This window comes from Lactuca saligna, chromosome 7 (genome assembly GCF_052625555.1).
Source record: "Lactuca saligna cultivar CGN05327 chromosome 7, ASM5262555v1, whole genome shotgun sequence".
Classification (NCBI taxonomy): Eukaryota; Viridiplantae; Streptophyta; class Magnoliopsida; order Asterales; family Asteraceae; genus Lactuca; species Lactuca saligna.
The window spans coordinates 16,536,914-16,556,131 of NC_136423.1; the positions used below are offsets into that span (position 1 = coordinate 16,536,914).

Genomic DNA, 19,218 nt, shown 5'->3' on the forward strand with positions numbered 1-19,218 from the left:
TTCCATATTTGTGGCATCCAATAGATGATCGAAAAGTACCCTAATGAACCTTTCCATACTTTCCACAAATGCAACCATTATGTCCCTTAGATCTCGAACCAACGGGTTTGAACTGCTTCGCTGTAGGTTGTGGCTGAATAGGAGTCTGCCTCAACTCCCTTGTCTGAATCTCTATATCAATCTCCGGCCTCCTCATAGCATTTTGAAGCTCAGCGAGGGTAGCATAAGGATAAACACTGTTGGATATCCTTTTTTATCATGCTCAAGTACCGAGTTATCTAATTCTGCTCAAAAGCAGCACTCCCATGGCAGAAAAGAGCTCTCTCAGTGAACATCTTGGTGATCTCTGTCTCCGTCTCAATAGTCTACCTCATATCAAATACTCCTAAGCAAACCTCTCCCTCTCCACCAAGGGAACGTACCTCATACGGAACATCTTCAAGAACTGCTCCTAGGTAACAACAACTCTATACTCAGGAGTGTAAGACTAGCCACCAATCTCTACTAATCATTCGCCCCACCCTAAGAAGGTTCAGAGCGCACTTGACCTTCTGGTAAGCAGGGAAAGAGCATGTGAAGAAACAACCCTCTATATCAAATAGCCACCTCATCACTACAATTGGTTCTCTGACCACATCAAACTCCGGGGTTTTGTATTGTCAAAGTCCCGCAACTAGAATGATCTCTCCCCTCAAACCCTTACACCAAAAATGGTCACGGTAGTTGCAGCAACGACGACATCAAAAAGAGCAGCATACTGATCATCAAAGAGTTAAATCATAATAGTATTTATAGACCCAAACATCTCTTGCATAGACCTCCGAATAGCAGCAACCACCTTAGTGGCGATGATCTCCCGAATATGATCATCAATCAACCCTGACCTATCGTGTACACTCGGTCCAGACCCGGAACCGGATCCTCTTGTAAACACCATACTGAAAATAAACTAGAATTTTTCAAAAATGCCACAATACACATTGCTACAATCATGAGACGAGGCTAAACCCTTGGGGTTTCTAACTTCCTTGCTACGCGTACGGGTCCAGTGCTTTCAGTTGTACAAGCCCATACTACCTTCCACACCTACCCATATTTGTCTCAAGGATCATCACAACCGCCCAACATAGATACAACAACTAGTATACACATACATCCTATATGTACTCTCTCTCGAGAATGGCTAAACATTCCTCATCTAGCCAAATGCTTATACATATACTCATCCATGAAACTTTCACCAACCCTGTAGCACTCATGTATACTAATCATACATAACACTAGATCATATATACATTCGAATACTTGATTCTACCCTAAGCCCACAACTAAACAAGGACCATGAAATAAGGCTAATCCAAAGATTTCCAGGCTATAAAATCTTAGTTATGTACAACTATGATGCATACACTAAGCAACTATAGTAATGATGTTAATTTCGTACAAGAAATAACCCTAGGCTATCTGGCATCATACATCAGACAAATCCATCATGCAATTCTTGAAGATCCATAGCCTATCACTAGCATTATGTTATATCATAAACATCATACAAATAATGGTGGGGTAACTTGAGGTATACTTTCTTGTTTCGGATGATCGTACACATTTCATCTTTCCTTGGTTACTTTTGAAAACCATTTTTTATAACTTTTACAGTTCCCTAGTTTGAGTCTGGATTCAAATGAATGTTCATCCAGCTATCTGAATTCAAGGTTCTGTTACCAACTTGTAACATCCTAAAAATCATAGAAATTTAAAGCTTTCAAAAACAATCCATTTTAACAATGAAGTGTTTACAAAACCATTGTTTTAAAAGTATAATCATAATTAGAGTTTTCCTAAGATCTAATATCATAAAAATAGGAAGATGTGCATGATCACGCCTTCGCTTTCCCGCGATCCTCTGAAGAACCTAAAAAAATAAATTGAAATCGTAAGCCAACGCTTAGTGAGTTCCCCCAAGGTACCACTACACAACATAACAAACAACAACATGCATACACGAGCCTTCAGTATGAGCTGTCCGCCTAGCAAGCTTACAGACTATCTGGACCGCTTTCCGGGCCTTTAGCCTAACAGGACCGCCTTACATGCCTTCAGTCTATCCGGTCCCCCTAGGTGTCTTGACCTTATGCACCAGCTAATCTGCCTCAACCCCATGAAACCATAACATATCCACATATACAATAACAAACAATAAACAACAAACACAAGAACTCTTACAGATCTTCCGGTCTAATTGTATAACTAGTTAACACTTATCTCAACATAACAGTATGCAACAAAACAGGATATCTAATCCAATGGGTCGGCCTCGGTGCCTTCAACCCATAACTACACTGAGAAAAACTCATCTCTCAATCCAAAAAAATAGTTGAATAGGTCTATGCTACGAATATGATCTCTACCCGTCACCTATTCATCAAATAGAGACCAATCTTAAACATAACTCAAAATACCCAAAATACCCTTAGGTTAAACTTAGTCAAACCCTTGTCACATTCAAAAGTCAAAAAGTCAACTGAGTCAACTCAACTGAGTACGTTGGGTGTACTCAGACCGTACGCACGCGGGGCGTACACGAGCATTGTCCAAAAATTAGGGCTTGAACGCATATGCGCAACGTACCACTTGGTATGCTCAGCGTATGCGCCTGACTCCTTTTCCATCTCATTAAGATCTTAATGCTTAAGCCCTTACGTCCAAATTATAGATCAAGACCGCAAATGTTGTCCTTGACCATAAAGTTTCCAACTTTATGGTCTTGCATGGTCATTAAGTGGTAAATACCAAAAAACTTTATGCTCTTAACCCATTATGGCATTTAAACTCATGCATGGAAGGGAAATAATGACCAAGATCACATTTTTATGCTTCTAAACACTCCAAAACATCCGAAAGGACAACTTAAATGGATTAGAGAAGCTCATACTCAAAATACCAAACTAATGGGACCAAAAGAACACAAAGTTCATGGCTAAACTAGATCTAAGCGTAACTTCATCAAGTTCAGAGCTTTTTACCTCCAAATAATGCCAAATGATGTTGCTATTCTGGATCCAAAGAGTCCCACTCCTTCATGATGATCTTCCCTTCTTCCTCTCTCCTTCAAGGTTACCAAAACACATAAAATGCTCAAGAATGCTCTAAAATGGATTAGGGTTTGTTTGGGGATGAAATTGGGTTGGAGGAAGATGAAAAGAAGGAGACTTGGGACATAAGGATGTTTAAATATGGTCCAAACTCTAAAAATTAGTGTTTGGGATACTGCCACGTACGTCATGTGTACGCTATGTACACCTAACCTAAGTGCCCCACACCCAAATATTACAAAAGTGCCACTATGGGACATTTTGCAACAATCTTCACACATAAAGGCTAACATGCAATAAACTTTTATACTTAGGGTTAAAAATGAATACCTCAATATCAAGATGTTATAATTTCTTTTCTCGGTCACTATGTGTGATAAATTAAAGTATCGCACCTTCAAACATTGTTGATAGAGTTTGCGAAATTACCTCACAATTTTCTTGATTTCTCCGTTCAGTGGTTCAAAATCAACAATAGGTAAGTCCCTTTTCCTTTCACTTAAATTTTTGGTTTATCATCGATAATCGAATTGAGCTTAAGAGTTTACCATCATCTATAATTTGATCAACAAGTATTTTTTATGTACTCTCTAATTTTCGTGTACTTGTTTTTGTAACTTAGTATTATTTTTGTTGTTCTTGTAACTAATATTGTCTATTTGATATCATCATCTAATACATAGAACTCTGAATGATTATATTTTGGCAGAAAATTAAGACATCGACTCAAAATGACATACATGTAGGCATAAATTTCCATTTGTTAAACAAAAAAAATCAAGAAAATCAAATTTAGTTCCTAAATATATGTAGTCTTCAAAGTACACAAAAAATCCCATATAGGAATAGAAAATAAGATGGTACCAACAAAATACACTTTTACTGCCAATGTTTATGACTTTTAGTGGTACGCTTTTACCGTCTAAATATGTGCTGTCAAAGTAAGTATAATAAGTATGTTGTCAAGGCATAGCCAAACTTATTACCGACTTGCTTTTACTATAAATGTTTATGAATTTATTTGACCTCCTATGATTGTGTTGAGCGTATGATGTTGTCAATATGTGTTATAACTAATGTTTTAAAAATTTTAAATTTTTTGAATGGTAACTTATTAACGAAAATGTATTTATTCTAAACTTAAAATTATGTTATTTTGGTACAATCTTAAGATCCTAATCTTGAGAATATATATATATATATATATATATATATATATATATATATATATATATATATATATATATATATATATATATATATATATATATATATATATATATATATATATATATATAAACGATCGAGTGAGGTATTGAGGACTTGAAAAAAGATGAAGATCGTTAAAAAATCTTAGACATTTAATTTGGAAAACTGAGTGTTTAGGATTAATATAATCTTTTTTTTTAATAACTAAAATTGACATCTTTTGTAATCATCTTCAAAAGTTTTGAAATTTCCGTTAAAGACCAAAAGACAAACAAAAAATATGGGGATAATAACTTAAAAATGTAACGAAGTTTTAAAAATGTATAAAAAAGATCATTATCTTTTTTATTTTTCATACACAAAATACAGTTTAAGTGTATTTTTTATACATAAAATAACAACGAAGTACACATGTGTTCAAATAAAACATTATGGTAAGAGAGGTGTGTGTGGGCAACGCCCACACGAGTTACTAGGAGAAAAAACAAGAAAACGGGAAGCAACAGCGTTACCAAATGTTATAGTAGTAATGGGAAGCAACGACGTTGCCTTTAACACGCAATAACGGGAGGGAGAGACGGTGTTCATTGGTGTTATCACGTGTTATTAGGCACAAGGAGTGGGCAACTCCGAGTAGCCTAACATGTTACCTCAGGTAAACAGAAAAATGATTTTAAAATGTAACAAAGTTTTCAAAATGCTCAAAAAATACAATTATTTTTTTAGTATAAAAAATACATTTGAAGTATATCGTTTGTAAACAAAATACTAATGAAGTACCTATTTGAATACAAAAAATACCATTGAAATTTCCGAAAAACTCAAAAAAAAAAAAAACATTGTTTTTTAAGAGCACCTTTTGTTAACTTCATTGTTTCCTGATTATACAGAACACGGTCATCGGAGATTAATCACTGTCATACCAGTTGTCTACTCTCTTTCATTCGATCACTCGATCAGTTTGTATCTAAATCCATATTTAGGAATTCTCATGTCATAACGTCACACTCGTTTTTCCTTTGTGTCTCTCTTGTGTCGCAACACAAATGAACGGCTAAACTTGATGTATAATATGTGCATCTATATAACGTATATAGGTTTTACGTTTGAGACATAAATGTGATCGGGAAGCAAGAATGTTTACCTAAGGTTATTAACCACTTACTTCTCTTGTTACCACAAGAATGATCGAGTCAAGGAATGAAAGAGATTTGCACAATTGTTTTGAACTTATATGACAGTTCATGATCTCTGGTGATTGTGTTCTACATAATTCGACAACAACGCAGTTAACAAAAGTGTGATATTTTTTGAACATTTTGAAAACTTGATTACACTTTTAAGTTATTTTTCCATATAATAACATTAATGATGTTTTTTGTACTAAAAAAACAAACATGATATTTTTTGAACATATGAAAACCGGGTAAAATATAATAACCGATAAAATAGTATTTTGTGTACTAAAACAAATATAATGATCTATTTTGTATATTTTTTTTAAACTGTGTTACCTTTTTAAGTCGTTATCCCAAAAATGTTTGGGTCCTCATAGATACATGGTGCATCATCATTGGTTAAACTTTATTTCTCCATCATTCATTTTCCAGACATAACGTTTTATCTTATTTGTTTTATTTGTTAAAAAAATTTGTATCGAATAATATTTTTAAAATTTAATTCTTTATAAAATGAATATTTTAATGAAAATTTCAAAATTTTAATTTTTAGAAAATGCCAAAAAATAATTATCTCTAAATTAAAAAAAGTAAAGGGTTTTTTATGCATCTTGTATTATGAGCTTTTCATAAAAGTTTTAAAATAAAATTACTTAGATATCATACTTTATTTTACAAAATTACAATTTTAAAAAAATGTTGAAAATTATATAATACAAAATTATATTAATTAAAATAATTATGATCCAAAAATATAATGTTTCAACATATTTATGATACTTATGTGAACCTTAACAGTATATTTTATGATTCAAAATGATATATTTTAAATAATGGAATGATACAAAACTTATTGTAAGATAAAAACTTGATTTAGTTGAACTTGTTATCATACAACATGTTTATAATCTTTAACTAGTCGTGTTCCAAAATTATTATGATTAAAAAATAATATGATTCGAAATTTGAATGAGATAAAGATAAACGCAATTTCTTCATGTATTTACTCCCGGTCGCAGATTCAAGCATCTCTATTAGATCCTGACGATTATTCGGTAACCTTGTAAATAAGGAAGACCAATCCATCAACCATCTCCACAAAATCAGCGTAACAGAGGGACAAGAGAAAAAAATGATCAACACCCTCCTCATCGATTCGACAAAAAGGGCACAGAGAAGAAGATATAGTCATTCCCTCTTTATAATATTCAAGAAGGTAAGAATTCTGATTTGAAACAAACGCTGCGCAAAGCAGTTTAATTTTAAAGGAATCCAATTGATCCATTTGAAAGGTAGAGAGTTCCCCATGTTGGATTGATTTAGCATCATATCCCTGAAAATTTTCACTAAAAATTCAGTATCACCATCTCCTTCCCACTTCCATATGTCATGCCCATCAACAAAAGTAAATGCAGCCATCTGTTCAACCACTGCAACAAATTGATCTGTTTCATGACCCCTTCTAAGTTGTCTTGCCCAATCCCAATTGTAGTTCATAACATGCCCGTTTTCAATACATACCTTCTCCTTTAAAGGCAATCCTTCTTTTTCTCCACGACATAAAGGTTCGGATAAACATCTTTTAAAACATTGTCACCACACCAATGATCTTTCCAATAGAGGGTATTATCACCATTTCCCACAACCCTCTTAAAAAGACTCTCGAAATTTATACCTCTATTCTCAAACTCACTTCCAATTTCAGATATACTAGACCACACACCCTTTATAGACTTTGTAGCAATAGACTTTCCATCAATAAGTCGAACATTGTGAATTGCTTTAATATTCTCCGAATACCCTATTGAGAGAGATTCATTAGATGTAACTGATTTCATTGGAACCTAAATATTTAATATTCCCATAATCCCCTTATTCCTATGTAAAAATTTACAATTTCATCACATAATTTGTAGAATTTACAGAAATGGCACATTCTAAACTAGAGAGGGACCTCCCTACCCCGCGACAGATTAACTAAAGGAATGCCAGGTGATTTTTAAAGCAGGTGGTTGAAAGACCGGCCTTGAGAGGACATTCTCTTTCTTGAGCTTTCGTGGGTTACAAGATCGACTAGCACATCTAGCTTACTCTATCGACAGCCCAGCCAGATATTTATAATAGCCTTTGATCTTGATTTTTGAAAGGTCTAGATATATTCTCACGTTCTCAACCTTTTGAGTGTTCTCAATTTAACTTACCTATATATATATATATATATATATATATATATATATATATATATATATATATATATATATATATAGAGAGAGAGAGAGAGAGAGAGAGAGAGAGAGCAATTATGTAGTTGAGAACGTAAGAATAAATATGAATTATTTAATTTTTTAATTAAAGTAAAATACTAATAATATGAATAAAAAACAATTAAAAACAATTAAAAAAACCCACCACCTACCACCCACCATCCGCCAACCTCACCAACCATCTCCACCACATACCACACACACAATGACCACCCAAAATTTGTTTACACGTTTTCGATTCAATAGTTTTTTCTCATGTGTTTAACCACATTTGATTTTATATATTTAATTACATATGGTTATGCGGACTAAATTTATTTTTGCATTCTTAATTTAATAATTATTCTCATATATTTAATCACATATTATTTATATTAACAAGATTTGTCATTACATTCTCGATTCAATAGTTTTTCTCATATGTTTAATCACATGTGATTATATATATTTAATCGCATATGATTTATGTGGACAATATTTGTTCTTACGTCTTTGATTAGATTATTATTCTCGTGTATTTAATCACATATAATTTATTTGAACAATATTTGTTTATGCGTTTTAAATATAATAGTTGTTCCCATGTATTTAATCACATGTGATTATATATATCTAATCACACATGATCTATATGAACAAGATTCGTTTCCATGTTATAGATTCAATAGTTGTTCTAATTTATTTAGTCGCATATGATATATGTATTTAATAATAATTTATATAGACACAATTTGTTTCCGTGTTCTCGAGTCAATTGTTGTTCTTGTGTATTTAATCACACATAATTATATGTATGTAATCACATGTGATTAAACTTTATTTTCATGTTCTCACCTGGAAAACCACCCTAAAACACAATAGGTAAAACATTTACAAACATTTAATAAATCGATGGAGTGAAACAAATAACACAAAGATGTCTAAATATTTCTTCGAAGTATTCATAAAAAAAAACCAAAATATATCACTATAGGAAAACTTTCATAAACATTTAACTGAACAAACCGCGAAGAGAACTCATATATCGTGACTTTTTTTATCTGACTCAGTGGTTTAGAGTAGCGGTTTTGGAGGCTTTTTTCTTTCGATATGGTGACTTATTGCTTCAAATAACTTTTTGCTTCAGATCTAGCGAGAGAGGCGGTTTAGGAAGAGAAAAGACATGGTAAGGTCATTTAGGAATAGGATAGGTTGAGAGAGGTGGTTTCAAACGAGGGGATGGGTAGAGATAACATATCTAAAAAGAGAAAAGAGGTCGTGATTTGATGGTTCGACGGTGGTGAGGTGGTTCCAATGATAGTCTAATGATCAAGATGGTAGGTCTCTTATATGATGATAACATAAGAGAAGTGGTAGAGAGAAAAAAAAAAGATATTTATAACATAGATAGGTGGGTGGGTAGAGGATAAGCAAAGTGAAGTTTTTTAATTGTTTTTTTATTTATATAAATATTATTTTATGATTTTAATTAAAAAATTAAGTGGCCTAGATTTGTTCTCATGTTCTCAAATCTGATAATCATTCTCATTTGATATATATATATATATATATATATATATATATATATATATATATATATATATATATATTAAAAAACTAAGAAATTAAATAAGAATTTTGTTGTACAAATTCTGCATTGTCTGGATAAAAAGTCAAAAATCAATTCAATAAAATCTTACTAAAAAAGTAAATACATTCACCATTGTTTAATATAACTTGATGTGAATGTCCTTCAATTTCTATGCAACCAAGGGTTTAATTAACAACTCAAAATAATTTTGAATTTTTTTTTCAGACCATGCAAATGGAACCTTTTGATCCACCATTTCAAGAATTTTACAAGAAACTATTCGATGATCATTTCTTCAATGGACCATGTCATGGAGGCCATGAAATAAAATTTCCCCACAATGCCAAAGAGTGCAAGTTTGAGTTGCCATTAATCGATCTAAGCCACTTGAACATAGGTGGCTTCAAGCGTGAAGACTGCAAACGAGAAATTGTTAAAGCTGCGCAAGAATGGGGTTTTTTCCAAGTAGTTAATCATGGAGTTTCGCAAGAAGTTCTAGAAAAGTTGATGAGTGAACAGGTGAAAGCATTCAAGAAACCGTTTCAGGTGAAGGTTAATGGCCTCCCTGAGCTAAATTTTCCTGCAGGAAGTTACCAATGGGGGACACCCTCGGCAAATTGTCTCCGGCAGTTGGCTTGGTCGGAATCATTTCATGTTCCATTGACTGAGTTCTCAACAATAGGAGTATGTGCTGCCACTGACTCTAGGTAAAATTTACCAATTTATTTAGTTCAAAAAGTATTGATTTGTTTGCATGCTTCTAAAATTTTGAACTCTTATCATAACTCTTATAACATTTTTAGCAATTGTTCCTAAGGTCCCTTATATGTCCCCAAACCATAAAAGCATAATTGAAAAGTATTTGTTTCACATTCTCAACCAATTAAGACAATATACTTATCCTTTTTGCCATTTCCTTCTGAACACCCTCAAGATTCAAAAGTATATAACTTCTAAATATAAGTACATCATAGGAAATTTTTTATGACACTTACTTAAATCGAAATATGATAAATAATACTATAAGCATACCATTAACATTAGCAAAATTATAGCCTTCGTTCTTTTCTACTAAGCTTGAACCTCATGTTAGGAATGTTTTCATGAAGTGTCCCAAGGTGATTCACAATGAAAACATATATATCCAAAGTGACTAGTTTTGTGACTATTACAAGTAGTTACTTTGGATAAATGGGTGTTACACAGTCACAATGTGAATTTATATATCCAATTTTTACAAAAAAACGTGAATTAGTTAGTTGATCATTTAATGTGAATGATGAAGTCATTCTAATGTGAAAGACTAGAATACCAATCTTTACATATACTAGTTGGTTATTGAAGTATGAATGACCAATGTAGTAATTAATTGGTCTTTCCAATAAAATCACCAAGTAAGCTTAATATAAAATTTTGCATATATATAAAAAAATATTGATATTGATCTTTATCTATAGAAGATAACCAAATACATAAATTTAAAGAGCAAGCTTGTGTGTGTCAATATATATATATATATATATATATATATATATATATATATATATATATATATATATATATATATATATATATATATATATATATATATATATATAAAGGTTGAGTTATTGTAACAACTAAAAAAACATAAGAACTTGCAAACTAGACATCATAAGTTGAAAACTACGCGTCAGCGACTGCAGACGTATATGAATCAACAGTCATATGAACTACGGATGCATGCATCAGCAGTCATATGTAATGCAGACGTATATATGAATGCATGCATCAACAATCATATTGATTGTGGACACATATATACATTTATGCATCAGCAGTGCATATATATAAACATTTGAAAAAAGATCATTAAATCTTTTTTTTTTTTTTTTTAGCCTAGATATGGCTTAGACGCTGCATCTCGTTAATATTTGTGGTTTTGATTTTGAAATTTGATGTTTGGATCGGTAGTTCTAAAGTTCTAACATTTTTTTTGGTTCTCAAAAGAACTTGCATATATATATATATATATATATATATATATATATATATATATATATATATATATATATATATATATATATATATATATATTAGTTTTACATGTTTCAGACTTTTTTTCTTTTTTTGCTTTGATCTAGCAAGATAGTGAAACAATGTGCAATGGTAATTTCCAAGCTAGCAAATGAACTAGCAGAGATTTTGGCCGAAATATTAGGCCAAAAGTCCGACTTCTTCAAAGAAAATTGCGTGCCTAGCATGTGTTATATTCGCATGAGCCGATATCCAGCGTGCCCTTTTTCTCCAGAAGTGTTTGGATTGATGCCTCACACAGATAGTGATTTCCTCACGATATTACACCAAGATCATATAGGAGGCTTACAAGTACTTAAAGATGGAAAATGGATTAGTGTGAATCCTAAACAAAAGACCCTAATCGTTATTGTTGGGGATCTTTTTCAGGTATGGAATAATATTATCATTTTACATCTTTTCTTATATCAATTAATTTTCAAATTCACTGCTAAGCTACTATGGTGGTGGTTATACTATATTAAAAATACTTCAGATCTCACATGTTTCAACATTGAGGTGATCAGCCGCTAATCAAAAATCAAATAAATAATCTTAGTTAGTTAGTTAGTAGCCTGCTAAAGCTATATATGTTCTTGGTTCTTCAAAAATGATCCTTTTATATTTGATATCATCGACATTTTTATGAAAAAACAAAGTATATGTTTGACGATTAAAATTTTGAAATACCTTACTTGAGTCCCACTATCACTTTAAGGGTATTTGTGCAGTGGATTATATATTGATCGAACATCCGGGTGGTGGATATTCATCATTCACATTTTTTTGCATCCCTTCGATCTTTGATGCCATGTCAATTTTTTTATTTCTTTCCATTACATCTCTCAAACCCCTAAACACTTCTTCTTCTACTACTATAATAAATAAATATAATTTTACAACATGTCAATCCTTAATAAGTTTTGATATTTATTATTTTGTGATGTTTTTTAAATAAATAATATCTACATATCAATTTATGTTTATTTTTTTCAAATTTTAAAATTAAAAAGCTACATAATCTTATACTTATATATGTAAAATATCAAATGTAAGAAATATTATAATAAATTAAAATTAATATGTTTTTCTATTTCTTATTTTAAAATTTTATTTTAAAAAATAATTATTATTTACATTTTAATATTTCATTTTTTTAATCAACCCGTATAATACACAGATTTTACGCCTAACAGAAATTATAAATTTTCTCATCCGTAAACCATTTTCAATAATATAATAAAAAAATCATAAACTATTATTAATTTAAAAATATTAAATAAAAAGTTAGGACTAACTAAAAACTAAGAAAAATACAATACCATTTAAAAAAAATATATAAAACTATTTCATTCCAACCATGTTTTCTTTGATATTTCATTCTTGCATGCTTGGACCGTAGTTAAAGTCTAAAGGAACAAATAATCATGTTGGCTTGGGTTTCATCGATATCTTCATCGGATTCTTGGGTTGGGGGTTGAGGGTAGTATATGTGAGGGTTGTGGGTTTGGAAGGGATTCAAGAATGTTTGATCTTGCTGGAGTGGAAAATTGTTGTATAAATGTTGTATTGGAAGTTGTGAAAATCATGAAAATTAGGTTTGATATTGCAGGAATTCGAGAATTAAGTTTCGGGAATTGAGTGATGAGAGTAGGTTACTCAAATGAACCTGTAGTGCCACTTTTATTTCATTCTTTATCCCCGGGCTTGAATTCTTTATGATTGTGAAAATTGATGTAATAAAATTAAAGTGAAAGGATATTATGATATTTATACAAGTTTTTTAAAACATTGTAAAAAAAGAAACTAGTCGCTGAGAGAGGGGTTCTAGCCATTTCATAACAATCAAAAGGAGGAGTGACGAAAATCATTGGCTCACTTGAGTATCGTGACACCCAATGTGGTGTTTCCAAGAGAATTTCTAGAGCCAAAAATTGTCGATATCATCCACCCTTATTAGATTTTTTTGGAAACGGAAAACATATTAAAGGAGGGAAAAACCTCAACTAGCAAGTAACTAGAAGAGGACCCAAAGCAGCGTACAAAAGAGTTAGACGATTACAAGCCAATAAAAGGGGACACTAACCAATCATCCCAATTACATATTACCTTTTTACCCCTATGTTTAAGCCAATAAAAAACCATTGTCTTAATACATTCAGTCCCTTGCATCAGTGAGATACCTTCCTTCTTAAATAATCGTTTGTTCCGGAACCGCCACAGATTCCATAAAATATGATAGCCAGTCGTTTCCTTCTCTTCGGGCAACATCCCCATGTTGATATAATGTGAAGAAGATCTCTTATGTTCCTTATTAAACTATGATCCAGCGTTACACCACACCAACTCATGATATTGCTTCTAATTCTGGATGCAAACGGGCAGTCGATGAGAACATGGTCTACACTTTCCTGTTGTCCAATACACACATTACACCACAGTGAATTCACCTTAATACCCCGCAACTCCAAAACAGCGGCTATGGGTATTCTACCTTGCATCAGTGAGATACCTTCCTTCTGAAATAATCGTTTGTTCTGGAACCGCCACAGATTCCATAACATATGATAGCCAGTCGTTTCCTTCTCTTCGGGCAACATCCCCATGCTGATATAATGTGAAGAAGATCTCCAATGTTCCTTATTAAACTATGATCCAGCATTACACCACACCAACTCATGATATTGCTTCTAATTCTAGACGCAAACAGGCAGTTGATGAGAACATGGTCTACACTTTCCTGTTGTCCAATACACACATTACACCACAGTGAATTCAGCTTAATACCCCGCAACTCCAAAACAGCGGCTACGGGTATTCTACCTTGTACAACTCTCCATATAAAACATGACACCTTTATTGGGACCACCTTATACCATTGTATTGTCGTTGTACCCGAGATAGAGATAGTAAGTTTGTCAATAACCTTCCTAACTGAACTTACTGTGTACGAACCATCACCCGTTAACTTAAATCTACAATGATTATCTCCTGGAGTTAAACTGGTACCAGAGATGTCATTGGTTAGTGGTTGCACATCTGGACCTAATCCAAAATCAGGGGGGTGATACTTCCAATTCCAAGAGATGGTTGCTTCTGGAATTCTGTTAGCAAGAGAACACTTTTTTCGAGTTTCAAGCTCAAACAGGTGAGGATATTTGGCTTTTAAGATCCCAGAACCTGCCCTTGAGTCATACCAGAATAGAGTTTCCTTTCCGTCCTTTACCACCTGTTTGAACAAATCGTGAACTCCCAATCCGTACTTTAACAGGTCCTCTTTAATACGCCCAATGTTGATCCATACCACACTGCCAGTCTGTCGAGATAAGTATTCGAAGGGCTTATTCGACAGATTGTGAATCCCATGGGTTATCCGGGCCCAGAGAGAGTTCTTCTCGATTTTTAACCGCCACCACCATTTCACGAGTAACCCGTAGTTTAAAGATTGTATCGATCCTACACCCAATCCACCATCACTTTTATCTGCCATGACTTTATCCCAAGCCACCCAATGTATCTTCTTCCGATCATCACAGCTACCCCATAAGAAAGTTCTTCTAATTTTCTCCATCTCGTCTATTACACCTTTCGGGGCCTTAAATAATGATAAGTAGTAGGTGGGCAAATTACCAAGAACTGACTTTATTAATGTTAATCTACCACCAAACGAGAGGGTTTTGGCCTTCTAAAGAGAAAGTTTGGAGTGGAATTTCTTAATTATAGGCTTCCAATTTCTTATGAGATTCATATTGGCTCCCACTGGAACCCCAAGGTAGTCGAAAGGAAGAACTCCAACTTCACACCCCAACAAGCTTGCCCAATTTTTAGATTCTTGCATAGTAGCGCCAATACCAAAAACTCTTGATTTATGAAAGTTTACCTTAAGGCCCGATGATATATGAAAACATCTTTGAATTCGCGCAAGGTTTTTGAGATTATCTCGAGCCCACTCACCGATAAACAACACATCATCCGCATAGAATAAGTGAGATATGGTTGGTCAATTTCTAGGGATTCATATCCCTTTGAAAATCCCTTTCTCACAAGCAGATTTAAGGGCTACATTTAAGCCCTCCATGGCGATAATAAATAGGTATGGAGAGAGAGAGGATCCCCTTGCCTAACTCCTTTGGATATAGAGAACTTTTTATTTGGCGAGCCGTTAATGATAACAGATGCTCTAGACGAGATCAAACAACCCCAAATCCACATCCTCCATTTGTTCCCGAACCCCATCTATGCAAGAATCGAATCTAAATATTCCCAATTCAATGAGTCGAATGCTTTGTCGAAATCCACCTTGAAGAGAAGGACTTTTTCCGGATCCGCTTAGCCCATGAACAAATCTCATTAACCACAAGGCGGCCGTCAAATATACACCGCCCTTCCACATATGCCGACTGGACATCATCAATTATCCCACCAATGACAGTCTTCATACAAGTGGAAAGTAACTTGCTTATGATCTTACTTAGACATCCAATAAGGCTTAACACGGAAATCATTCAATGACAGTGGGTCCTTGATTTTAGGAGCAAGTGTAATGAAGGAGGAGTTACACCCACGGGATAATGATCTAAACTCTTCAAAATATCTCACAAAATTCACCACGTCGTATTTAATGATGTCCCATTATTTTTTAAGAAACTTGAAAGTATAACCATCGGGACCTGGGGCTTTCTCGCTGCCACATTGCCAAATAGCAGCTTTAACCTCCTCCATACTGAATGGAGATTCAATTTTGATGGCGTCCATCATTGAAATAGTTTTGAACAGCGGGTTGAAGAGTTTAGGTCTAGAAACATGATCTTCAGTGAATATTTTCTCGTATAATTTATATACTTCCTCTTTGATGTAACCATGGAAAAATTTACTATTTTCATCCCCATCAACTATCCATTTAATTCTAGCTTTCTGTTTTAGATCCATAGCCTTCAACCGCTCCAACTCCGTTATCTTTTTGATCCCAATGTTCCAATTATTCACCTCCACAGCAGTGAAGTAGTCTAGATTCCGCAAGCTTCTCTAAATCATTGACCATATTCTTTGTTTCTGTAAGTTCCTTCACTTCTTTTTGGCTCACCTCCCTCCTCCATTTCTTAATCGAATCCTTTAAAAATCTTAACTTGGCAGCCAAATACATATCTGGAGTACCAAATCCCACAAACCGGTTCCAAGCATCAATTACGACCTGATCAAAATCCTCACTTAATAACCATGAACTGAATAGTTTAAACGGAATCGGACCAAAGTCAGATGCAACATTAAGTAGCGTGATGGGGTTGTGGTCTGATAGCTCCCGCGGGTGGGCCGTCACTGCACACAGGGGAAAAGAATTAAGATATCTCGAACAAACCAAGAATCTATCAAGCTAGCTTACTGAGTTTTGCACTTTTGCACCCTTATTAGATGAACAGTATTAGTCCAATCACATCAAATGCAGTATTAGTCCAATCACATCAAATGCATTTTTAAGTTCTTACAAAGTATGGTTTTATTAGCACAAATTGTTAGTTTCAAGATTTAGTAAACCTAACCCAAAATATTAGAACCGTTACTGTCTCCATTGACACTTTATTATAATATAACGCCATTACTTTGTGCATTACGGAAATCACATTTCATGCTTATCTACACCTTTTAAAAGAAAGATATGTTCATGGTTTCATTTTACGTTCGACTAAAGAAATCTGAACATTTCTTTTGGAAATGCATGTAAACTACATTTGAGGACACTCATTAAACATTTGCTACCTGTCATTTTGATGATTTCAGGTATATAATCTTTAATGATATTTGTATTTTGTAGGCATGGAGTAATGGTGTTTTCAAGAGTGTGGAGCACAGAGTGATAGCCAACAAGCAATTTGAAAGGTTTTCAACAGCATATTTTTTATGTCCGTCCTTTGAAACAATGATAGAAAGTTCTGAAAAAAGTTTGATTTATAAACGGTTTAGTTTTAGAGAATTTAGACAACAAGTTCAAGATGATGTCAAGAGATATGGTCGTAAAATAGGCCTTTCAAGGTTTATTCTATGAACCCATAACTTTTTTTTACATTATTAGTTTCATCTATGTGGGAAAAAAATAAAGATATTGTTTTTTATAGAAACAATGATAATTACTTTATAAAATAAAAATGATAGTATATAAACAAACTCTTAATAGTGGTTTTCTTTATTTCCGATGCTTCATGTATCTTTTGTTGTTTGCTTTCAAAGTTAATATATATTTTTAAAAGTTTTCATTAGGTCGTTGACTTATTTATTTGGTTAATTACTTATATCATATGTTGGACATGATCTAGGGTGTCCACGCTTCTTTAAAGCTTATGGTTTATGGGTGTGGGCAATATGTTATTACATGTTATCACACACAAAATGTGTCAAATCATCATCCTAGTCATACATGTGTGTTATAACCTAAGCAATTATTGCGGTCGAAATTTCAATAGCGGTCACATGCCGCTATTTGAAATCGTGGTTATCGCGGTGGTATAACAGTGGTGTAACAGTTTTTTAATATTATGTATAATTTATATTATATATTTATACAAAATTTATATATTAGATTATTAATACTATATAGAATTAATATCATAAAAAATTATATAAAAACATAACTTAATCTATATATAATATTCTAATATAGTAATATAAAAACTAAAATATGTCAAAATGTCATCGCATCTCAAATCGTTCGTGATTTCTAAGTACTGAAATAGAAAAGAAATGAAAGTTGTCTTTTGTTGCTTTGTAGTTTGTAATTAATTATATTTATTATTTGGACTTATTAAGATAAATGTGTATTAGACTAGTTAAAAAAATAAAGATTTAATATTGAAATAACTTACAATCGTTTTTTCTTTGTTAAAATAGTTCAATATGTATGAAATTGTAAAAGCGGGTATAGCGTCACTATAGCGCTGATGAGGTTCGCGGTAAATAGCGGTCAATAGCACCGCTAATAGCGTCACCGCTATTCGTAAACGCTATTTTAAAATAGCGGTTCAGTAACACTACAAAACCCTATAGCGCCGCTATAGCATGTTATTGGTAGCATAGGTTATAAGATCCAATGTGGAAATAGACAACACCAAATAACATGTAATAACATCCCTTATTATCTATTTTTTTTTTAATTTTTTAATTTTTTATGTTTTTAGTTTCTATATTTCCAATTTCTTTTTTTTAGTTATCATATAAATTAAATTATAAAATAAAAATAACATTCAAAAAGTAAAATTTTAAATTTAAATCCTAAACTAAAAACAACATAAAAAAAAAATTACAACTAAGGATAAAAACACATTTAAAACCCTAAAAAAACGAAACAAATAACATATTCGATTTAAATTATTCAACTTCAGTGTCATCATAGATATGATAAACCAAGTCTTCTCAAAGTTGTTTGTGTTTTCGTTGGTCTTGAATATCAACGACGCTATGTAATTATTTTATTATTCCTGGTTGAAATTGAATGTGTCCAGGTTTCGTAGATGAATACTCTACAATGTTTTGTCCTTTATCTTCAATCACCACATTGTGCATAATGATACATACATACATAATATCTTGTAGAGTGTCCAACTCATATGCTCGTGTCGTATGTTCAACTATGTGTCATTTTGCTTTCAAAACTCCGAAAGCACGTTCCACGTCATTATGTGCTCCTTCTTGTCTTCTTTAGAAAAATTTGTCTCTTGGTTCTACCGGGTGTCGAAACGCCTTCACAAACGTGGAATATGGTGGATATATTCCATCCGTGAGGTAATACCCAAACTTATACTTATGACCATTTACTAAGAAAGGAGCATCCGATGCCTTTCATGTCAAAAGGTCCTGAA

The 19,218-nt window shown here is 32.9% G+C and overlaps 1 protein-coding gene across 1 annotated transcript in view; it reads left to right on the top strand.

The window, feature by feature from the left end:
• The window catches only part of LOC145005767 (gibberellin 2-beta-dioxygenase 8-like), a 37,162-nt gene extending 19,651 nt beyond the window's left edge, over positions 1 to 17,511 (top strand). The window contains exons 2-4 of the mRNA XM_078964875.1: positions 9,542 to 10,023; positions 11,440 to 11,761; positions 17,181 to 17,511. Of these exons, the coding sequence (XP_078821001.1) occupies positions 9,545 to 10,023; positions 11,440 to 11,761; positions 17,181 to 17,411 (1,032 nt within the window). The 5' untranslated portion in view covers positions 9,542 to 9,544 and the 3' untranslated portion in view covers positions 17,412 to 17,511. The remainder of the gene's footprint in view (positions 1 to 9,541; positions 10,024 to 11,439; positions 11,762 to 17,180) is intronic.
• Positions 17,512 to 19,218: the final 1,707 nt, after the last annotated feature.